Source organism: Lipotes vexillifer, unplaced genomic scaffold, assembly GCF_000442215.2.
Source record: "Lipotes vexillifer unplaced genomic scaffold, Lipotes_vexillifer_v1.1 scaffold1071, whole genome shotgun sequence".
NCBI lineage: Eukaryota > Metazoa > Chordata > Mammalia > Artiodactyla > Lipotidae > Lipotes > Lipotes vexillifer.
This window is the reverse complement of record NW_006796547.1, coordinates 189,559-199,941: the sequence shown is the minus strand read 5'-3', so window position 1 is coordinate 199,941 and position 10,383 is coordinate 189,559. Positions and strand designations below refer to the sequence as shown.

General features: G+C 38.0%; 1 protein-coding gene across 1 annotated transcript in view; it reads left to right on the top strand.

Moving 5' to 3' along the window:
* The first annotated feature begins 2,590 nt into the window (after positions 1 to 2,590).
* LOC103084759 (olfactory receptor 10AD1) overlaps positions 2,591 to 10,383 on the top strand; it is a 53,835-nt gene continuing 46,042 nt past the window's right edge. The window contains 2 exon segments of the mRNA XM_082931445.1: positions 2,591 to 2,611; positions 3,805 to 3,966. Coding sequence (XP_082787571.1) covers positions 2,591 to 2,611; positions 3,805 to 3,966 — 183 coding nt within the window.

Genomic DNA, 10,383 nt, shown 5'->3' with positions numbered 1-10,383 from the left:
CTGGCTTTGTGATTTTTAGAAAGTTGTTTAATTTCTCTGTTCATCAGGTTTCCTTATCTATAAAATAGGTTTAATAATACCTATGAGACATTGTTGGAAGGAATATATAAGATAACTCATGAGCTCTACTAGAAAATAAGCCCAGTGAAAGCAAGAATCTTGTCCAAGTTGTTAACCACTGTATTCTCACTAGCACAGTGCCTACTAGCACATACCAGGTGCTCAATAAATATTGGTTAAATGATTGAATGTAAAGCACTTATCATGGCCTTACAACATATTAAGCATTCAAAATTGTTGGTTATTATATTTATTGTTATCACTATTATTATTCTCATAAGGATATAAGAATATCCTTTTACCCAAATGAAATTGCCCATTCATCTCACTCTCTAGAGCTGTACCAGCAATGTAGGTATAATACCGTTTGGATCCAGTCATATTACAGCAGCTGTACTTTGCTTATAACTTTTAATTGGGTCTAAACTTTTGATTATGCTCATAAGCTTTCTACCATCAAGTTTAACCTGTCATCACAGTGTTATATAGTGAACTCCTTCAGCAGACCCACTGAAGCCCTTATTCTTACCCCTCTCTATAAAACCATTTCAAAGTCTATGTGGCAGTTTCACTTGCGGCCTGACCCTTTCCACACCATAACCCTGAAATATGTGTGAGCCCTGCTCTTACGCCTCTTTACCAGTTGGACTTCCTTAGACTTGCTTCTTGGTTACATTTTCTATTCTCTTCTTATTTATGGTGGAATTACTTGCATAAGCTCACATGATATCTGCAACCGTGGGATACACTTTTGTCAAAATTTTAAAAGGCCTGGAGTTTGATCATATTCTTCTCCAAGTTCTGTGTTAATTATTAACTAATGGCTCATGGTGAGAGGAAATGATATATTTGGTTTTGAGCATTTTGCATTTGAGTTAATAAAAGGAGATATTCAGAAGGAAGTGAAAATATGAAAATTAAGCTTCAGTGAAAGTTAAGCATAGAGAAACAGTTTAAAATATTTTATCATGAATAGATTTATATCCTATTAGTATATTACACATTTTTCCCTAACCTCATTCCTGAAATCTCACCCAGTCCTTGCCCCTATTTGGCAAAGCTCAGAATTGGAATAAAGCCAAGGATTTGGGTAAGGCTCAGTGATAAAAATAATAGGGCCTGATGCTTGGTAATTAAAAATAACAAAAGCTTTATAAAGCAGTATTAACATGTCATCAGGGTCACTAAATCAGTTTGGAACATGGCAGCACCTGTGCATAAGAGCAACCAGATTTTAAAACGGGTCATGGAGTCTGGGTACTTTTGGAAAATCTTGTTTTCCCTTGTGAACTCTTCTCTGCATAGGGACTATTTTTTGACAATCGTTTAGCCAGTCCAGCTAGTCTGGATTAGTACTTGCTGACGTGTTGTAGGCTGCTACATTTTTTAAATGTTCCTATTCATTTCTAAAAGAAATGCATACTAATTAATCACAGTTTGGAAATACTGAAAATTAGAAAGAAGGGAAAAAATTTCCCATAGCCCCGCCATCTAAATATACTATTTGTATTTAGGAGTATTTCCTAAATCTTTTTTTTTTCCTTTGGAAAGTTTTTTTAAAAATAGAATCATACTGATGTATAACTATGAATGCTGCTTTCCTTATTAAATGTTATGTCATAATTGTGTTCCTATGTTGCTACTTAGAGCCCTAAATATTGACTTTCAAGTGTTTTTTTTTTAATTAAATAACAAAGTTAAATAAGATCAAACTTAAACTACTGTGAATTATTCCTTTTTGCCAGTTATTTAGGTTTTCCAGTTTTTACTATTATAAACATGCTACAGTAAATATCCTTTTATATTCCTCTTTGCGTACATGTGCATATAATTCTCTAGGAGAGATTTCAAGAAATGGAATTCCTGGTTGAAAGGTACTTGCATATAATATTTTGGTAGATATTGTCAAATTGCCATCCAAAAAGCCTGGACCAATTTAAATTAACACCAACAGTGTTTTACTGTTTTAATTTGCGTTTTCCTATTGGTGCAGTTGAGCATCTTTTCATGTGTTTAATTATTCATTTTTATTTTTTCTTTTGTGAATTATTGTTCTTATACTTCCCTAATGTTTTATTGTGTTGTTTATTGTTTTGTTATTGACTTCTACGAGAAACAAAAATGACAGGTGTCACATAGCAGGAGCTAGCCTGCAACTAGTACCTAGGCCCAGGCGTTCCCTACTTAATATAAACAACTACAGAGTATAACCAGTGTCAGACAAGGTTATTCTGTGATTCCAATGGAGCAGGACAACAATACAACCGTTCTGAAATTATCTGAGCACAGATAAAAACAAGAACACTGTACAAATCACAAAAAATGACCAAACATCCCCTTCTCCCAGGGAACAGGAGGGCCTGCTGCTGCTTTACCAATTACAGCTTTACCTCCATTCGGTTTCTCTCACATCCTAGATAAAAATTAAGATATCCAATCATAGGATTGCCCTGATTTCTGAAAGACTCTCTGCAAATGTAACACAAGCCCAAATCACAAAACAATCCCCTCTTAACCCCATCTTACGGAAATGTCCCCCTTGTTGCCCATGGTGTGCAGTCTTCCTTGCTGTAGTAAGTATTAGACTCAACTCTGCTTGCCTACTGTTGTGTTTCCTGGTACTTTTGGCTGGTGGGCAGAAACATCTGGATGTTGATTGTTCTCGTGCATGACATAGATATTTTTTTCCTTGTCTTTCTCTTGTCTCTTAACCTTGTTTATGGTATCTTCTGTTATTGATAAGTTTCTAATTTTATGTTGTCAGTTTTTAAAATTAATTTTTATTGGAGCATAGTTGCTTTACAATGTTGTTTTAGTTTCTACTGTACAGCAAAATGAATCAGCTATACATATACATATATCCCCTTTTCTTTGGATTTCCTTCCCATTTTGGTCACCACATTGCATTAAGTAGAGTTCCCTGTGCTGTACAGTATGTTCTGTGTTGTCAGTTTTATCAGTCTTCTCCTTGATGACTTCTTAGTTTTGTGACTTGTTTCCCTGCCTTAGATCATAGAAAGAGTATTAGTATCCTATATTTTCTTTTAATACTTTTACTTTATTTTTTTTAATGTTTAGCTCTTTAATCATCTGGACTTTAATTTTTTTTTTGGACTTTAATTTTGTGTACAGATAATGAGGATTGAAGTTCTTTACAAATATAGGTCACTTCAGAACTTAATTCACATCCATCACTTTCTCTGGACGGCTTTCCTTGACTCTCTCCCCCTCCATTTTAATGGTCTGGGTTAGGAGTCTTTGCCTTTTGTTCCCATACCACACGTCACAACAATCATCGCTTCTGTCTTAGAATAGTTTGCAGGAGAGCAAGGGCAGCACTTTATTTATTGTTTTACCTCCGTGTCTAATGTGTTGCCAACATAGGAGTTTAATAAATATTTATCGATTGACTGTCATCTTTACTTCACCTCCTAGAGAACAAGGGCCAGATCTTATTTGATGGGCCTCTACCAGTGTTTGTTGATCTGAGAATGAAAGAAAAGAGAAATTTTTGTCCCTGGGCTATTTATGTTGCCTTGGTAATGGGGCGGGCCTTTGAGGCCTGCAACTGCACTTGTGCATTGCAATTGGATAAAAAATTGACTGCTTATCTCATTCTTGTTAACAATTTTCTCCCCACCTACTACACTTAAAACTAAAATTATGCAAGCTGCAGGAATAATTTCCATGAAGATTCACCAAAGCCCCTTTTGTGGGGCTTTGGCTCCTCCTTCTTGTCTTAAGGCTGAGGGGACGCATGCAGCGGACTCCCGTCCTCAAAGGACGACGGGCATCGAAAAGAGTGACGATGTGGGGTCCCGGGACTACCAAAAGAGGTGGAGAAAGACTGGGTACCTGGAGTGGGTGAAAGCCAAAAGCTTCGGTCTTGTTGCTCACCCCTTTCCGGTACTCTGAAGGCTGGGTGGGTCTAACTTGTCAATACTCCAATCGCGGGGTTGGGGGAGATAGGGGGCAGAGGAGAATCTGGTGCTAATGGTCAGAGCATGCGCGCCCCCTCAAAAAGCTGTTCTGAGACCACAAGCGAAGCGGTGGTTTCTGGGAAATGTAGTCTCAGAGCCTCCTGTATCCTGAGGCTGATGTGGAGCCTGAGAGGCCACTAAGCCTCAAGATGCTGTCGTGGTCATTTGCCTCTGAAGTAAAAAGGCTGTTGTGCTCCTTATTAATGAGACATAGAAGAATAAGAAATAGGTAGAAAGATAGATATAGACAATCTGGAGTAGAATTTGGCAGCCTCCTAAATTTCACCCTCCTGAACAGGACCTACTCTCCTTCAGTCTCTTGCCTTGGAACTGCAGAGTGTTCCAGAATCTGACTAGGACTTTTATTTTGTTCACCCAAGCATTAGGTGTGGAAGTGGGGATGTGTTTAGTTTTTGTTTCTCCCCGAGAGTGCCAATTGGAAAGCCCCAAATATGTGAAGATGCTCAGCACAGTGCTTGGCACAAAGAAGCTAGTAGATATTGGTGTTTGTTGAATCTAACATGGTAAAGGGCTCTGGGAATAAAAGTATTACCCATTATGGGTTAGGAACTTGGAAGGGAGCAATATATGGTGTGGGTCAGAGGCTCCATGGATCTGCCCTTGTCCATTGCTTGACTACTGACAGTAGGTCTTGGCCAGCTCTCTCATTTCACAGAAGAGAAAACAGAGATAAAAGGCCCCACCCAGGGTTCCACCACTGTATAGCAAAAACATTGAAACTAGTACCCAGGGCTCTCCCTCCAATGATTTAGCTCTAAGTGAGCCAATGAAGTATGGAAATCAGCTTCTCACACCTCCGGGCGTGCATAAAGGCCAGGCAGGCAGTGTAAGGGAAAGGTAATGTTAGAATCTGGGTTTTCTGCCTAGACAAATGGAAGCCTCCTGCTCCTAGGGAATATGTTGTGTAGCTTGGCTCTACAAAGAGAGCTTACCCTTCCTTTGAGCTTCAGGACAGGAGGATTAACTGTTTGAATCCCCAGTGACAAGGAGCTTGGGACACATGAAATTGGTAAAGTGGACATATTCAGTTGTATCATACAGTCCGGTCTAAGCTAGATTATCCTTTCCATTTCATGTCTCTTCCTTCTCCAAATGATTCTTATCAATTCTAAACTAACCTCTGAAATGATGGGTTTAGAGGGTTTCATTCTTTCTTTCCTAGGCAACTTTAGAAGTTGAATTTCTAATTGAGTGATGACCCCCAACATGGAAAATGGAAAGAACAGAGGCCTTGGTCTCAGAAAAGCCTAGATTCAAGTCACAGCTCTATCACTAAATCTCACATAATCAAGTTACTTCTCTGAGTTTTCTCATCTACTAAATGGGGATATGAATACTTCATAAGGCTGTGGTAGATAGTCTTGGAAAAAAACCTCACAAATGAGATTTTTATCAGAGTAAAGCACTGACACATGGTAGAAAGCACGCTGGTTTCAAGGGTTTTGAAGTTGGCTTCTCTCTGGTCCCCAAATGTCCGTGAATTATAGTTGAAGAACTAGAGAAGCAGGATACACAAATAAATGCTTTTAGAGGAAATCCTGGGAGAAGATCTTTCTCCCTGAGGGAACAGTGTATAACAGAAATTTGGAACGCTATCACACAGACTGAGATAGTGTTTAATTTCCATATAGCTCCTGTATTCACAGGGCTGCACTTCTGAAGTCTGTATCTCTTTTCACCTGGGAATAAAGGAGGCCTAAGGAGGCCAAAGACGTGTATGCAGAAAACTATAAGATACTGATGAAAGAAATCAAAGGTGACACAAAGAGATGGAGAGATATACCATGTTCTTGGATTGGAAGAATAAATATTGTGAAAATGAATATACTACCCAAAGCAATCTACAGATTCAATGCAATCCCTATCAAATTACCAATGGCAGTTTTCACACAACTAGAACAGAAAATTTTACAATTTGTATGGCAACACAAAAGACCCCGAATAGCCAAAGCAATCTTGAGAACGAAAAACAGCTGGAGGAATCAGGCTCCTTAACTTCACACTGTATTACAAAGCAACAGTAATCAAGACAGTATGGTATTGGCACAAAAGCAGAAATATAGACCAGTGGAACAGGATAGAAAGCCCAGAGATAAACACACGCACCTATGGTCAACTAATCTGTGACAAAGGAGGCAAGGATATACAATGGAGAAAAGACAGTATCTTCAATAAGTGGTGCTGGGAAAACTGGACAGCTACATGTAAATGAATTAAATTATAACACTACCTAACACCATACACAAAAATAAACTCAAAATGGATTAAAGACCTAAATGTAATACCAGACACTATAAAACTCTTAGAGGAAAACATAGGCAGAACACTCTTTGACATAAATCACAGCAGATCCTTTTTGACCCACCTCCTAGAGTAATGAAAACAAAACCAAAAATAAACTAATGAGACCTAATGAAACTTAACAGCTTTTGCACAGCAAAGGAAACCATAAACAAGACGAAAAGACAACCCTCAGAATGGGAGAAAATATTTGCAAATGAAGCAACGGACAAAAGATTAATCTACAAAATATACAAATAGCCCATACAACTCAATATTAAAAAAACAAACAACCCAATCAAAAAATGGGTAGAAGACCAAAATGGACATTTCTCCAAAGAAGACATACAGATGGCCAAGAGGCACATGAAAAGCTGCTCAACATCACTAATTATTAGAGAAATACAAATCAAAACTACAATGAGGTATCACCTCACACCGGTTAGAACGGCCATGATTAAAAAATCTACAAACAATAAATGCTGGAGAGGGTGTGGAGAAAAGGGAACCCTCTTGCACTGTTGGTGGGAATGTAAATTGATACAGCCACTATGGAGAATAGTATGGAAATTCCTTCCAAAACTAAAAATAGAACTACCATATGACCCAGCAGTGGGCATATACCCAGAGAAAACCATAATTCAAAAAGACACATGCACCCCAATGTTCATAGCAGCACTGTTTACAATATCCAGGACATGGAAGCAACCTAAATGTCCATCAACAGAGGAATGGATAAAGAAGATGAGGTACATATATACAATGGAATATTACTCAGTCATAAAAAGGAAAGAAATAGTGCCATTTTCAGAGACGTGGATAAACGTAGAGACTGTCATACAGAGTGACATAAGACAGAAAGAGAAAAACAAGTATAATATCGCTTGTATGTGGAATTTAGAAAATGGTACAGATGAACTTATTTGCAAAGCAGAAATAGACATACAAGTAGAGAACAAATGTATGGACACCACAGTGGGAGCGGGGTGGGATGAATTGGGAGATTGGGATTGACATATATACACTCTTGATACTATGTATAAAATAGATAACTAATGACAACCCACTGTATAGCTCAGGGAGCTCTACTCAGTGCTCTGTGGTGACCTAAATGGGAAGGAAATCCAAAAAGGAGAGGATACATTTCTATGTATAGCTGATTCACTGTGCTGTACAGTAGAAACTAACACAACATTGTAAAGAAACTATACTCCAAAAAAATTAATTAAAAAAAGTAATAATTAAAAAAAAAAGAAACTGGCTTCCCCCTGGCCTGAAGTTGTTCTCTGAGCTAGATAATGCCTTTAGGGCCAGGCATTGGAGCCAGAAGGGTACCCTGCAGTGAAACTCAGGAACATTGCCCTCATGGAATCAGAAGTTCAGCCTAAGTGGGATCTCTTTTGGCCCCAATATTTTCTGCCATAGCTTCTTTGGATTAGTTCTGACTCAGTTCTGGCAGCTATGCCTTGAGTTCAGGTCAGAACCACACCAAGGAACAGATTCTGCTCAAGAATATCTAGTCCTGGGTTCAGTAGCAGCATCCAAAATGTGGTGAAGAATTTGTGTCTATGACATAAGAGAAAACTTGCAGAAAGAGTCCTGGAAGCTCACACAGTAGACGAAATGGGGTACTCGTATTAAGGGGAGGTGTGGGGCTAGAAGGGCAGAGTTGGAGAAAAGGAATGGAGCTCATTGCCTCTTTGTTTTCTGTAAGGACACATACAAATACAGTATGTAAAATACTTGTAAATGTTTTTGAGAATTTTCTACCAGAAAGGAAAACAATGAACAGAGAGGAAGGAGTTTATGTTTGGGCCAGTACCCTTCCTTCATGTTACGAAGATTTATATTTCTTTTGGGCCCCTAATCTTTTGAGAGAAGAGGTTAGTGATTCTTTCCTGAGGCCCGTTAGCCCCCAGTATTTATTTGTTTCTTTGCTTGAAGTTATTAAATATTGAAGCACAGCAGAGGTCATGATAGGTATGAATGAAACTAGAGGGCAACAAAGTAGAGTAGTGACTGGAAGGTCCTGCTCTCATTCCCCTATATCTCAGTAGATCCTAGCTCAAGCTTTAGGCCAGAAGTTTTTTGAAATTTCTTTATTCTCCTTAACAACCCCTGAAAACAGGACTTTATTTTCTGTTTTCCCTTCTCTTATTCTATGCAAAAGTCAGCCCACTTTTTTCAAGAAGCCTCAATCCTGAATGCTACAGCAAACAAGGAATGGTGTTCCGGTCACAATCCAGAAATAGGACCAGGGAGTTCTTTTGGTGGAGTTAGCATCACTGAGTTCCCCAGTAGCGAAAACTGTACCATAACCTGAAGAAGAAGAGGAGTCACAACATCTGTATCCCAGATTAGAGGAAGAGGGAAGGCCTAGGTAAGTGAGTGGAAGTTTCAGAAGTTTAAGCCCGATATGGACTCACGGGACAGAGAACTGTTTATGACCTCTATCCTTTGTCCCCACCCAAAACTTTTTAATCTCACTTTCTGAGAAGCATATTCAGATTGCGACCAACCAAACTAACTTTCTAGAATCAATTTTATGGAGAGTGGATCTAGATTTCAAATTAATGATAAAAAAAACTACATTTCATTTTTCATTTTCTTAGGGTCGCTAGTAGTAGTACCTTTGGGGAGATAGACCCTCTTGTAATGAAAAAAATCAGAATATTGCTTTTTTCCAATTACTTTCTTTTATGGATCACCCATCTTCCTAGTTTCCCTCTCTTCCTACTGACAGTAATACTAGACTGGAATATGGCATCTCTAGTTTTCTTACAGTCAGGTCCTCAGTTTTTCTCTGTTCTTAATTGAGATGATGACAGACTAAGTTAATGATTTCAAAATCATAGTGCTGGGAAATGGGGACTGCCAGGAAATTTCAGTGATGAAATTTGACAAAAAGCTTCAGTAGTGAAGCTAAAAGAGATGATTTTCTGATAGTTTAGAGCGTGTGTGCGCTTATATGTGCATGTATTTCTGGAATATGATTTCAGAAAGGTGCTAAAAGAAGAAGGATGGTCCTATGTGTACCCATCCTATGATACTAAGCTTCCAGGTTATGAGTATGCAAACCTTTTCTGTAGAGGGCCAGATAGCAAATATTCTTTACTTTTCTGGCCACAGTCACTGTCACAACTACTCAGCTCTACTAGTAGCAAAAAAAAAAAAAAAAAAAAAAAAAAAAAAAAAAAAAAACATAAAAACAAAAAAAAAAAAAAAAAAAAAAAAAAAAAAAAAAAAAAAAAAAGCCATGGACAAAAAATAAACAAGTGAGTGTGAACACCAAAATATGAATTTCATATAATTTTATGTGTCATAAAATATTCTTCTTTTGATTTTTTTCAGCCACTTAAAATTGTAAAAGCCATTCTTACCTCATAGGTCATACTAAAACAGGTGGCAGGCTGATTTTCCCTAAGGGGTATAGTTTGCCCACCCATATTCTATGTCCATGAGATTTCTTTGTGCATTTTGGGACATAAAGAGGGGAGTGTAAGCTGTGGGCATTTACAAGGGGAGAGCAAGCTGGATATTCAGAGTGAATATCTAATTTATATATAGGCCAAAATCAGGTATTATGCCCTCTCTTGGAACCCAGGAATTTTAAATATTACTTTTGATTTTGATTAACATAATACACATACTAAGTATAAAGAGTTATCACATAGTACTGAAAGACTTAGTGTAAATATAGTGACTACCCCGCTCCTCTTTGCTTCCCCAAGTCTTCCTCAGAAGCAACAACTTCTGACTCCTTTTCTAGCTGTGTCTCCTGGCTTTAATACATCTCCATTTACTTATCTCCAAATTTCTAATCTTGTTCATTCATTTATTTTTGACATTGTCCTTTGACATCCTATTTTGGTAGATAGGAATGGTAGAGAGAGGATTTAGCCCTGGTGTGCTTCCATCCTCTCTGGCTTTTCCTTCCCCATCCTCCCAGGGGAGTTATAGTATAGTTTTTTATTAATCAGTATTCAGTATTTATATGATTATTGTCTGTCCAGATATGTCTATCATATTATTGTAAGGTACT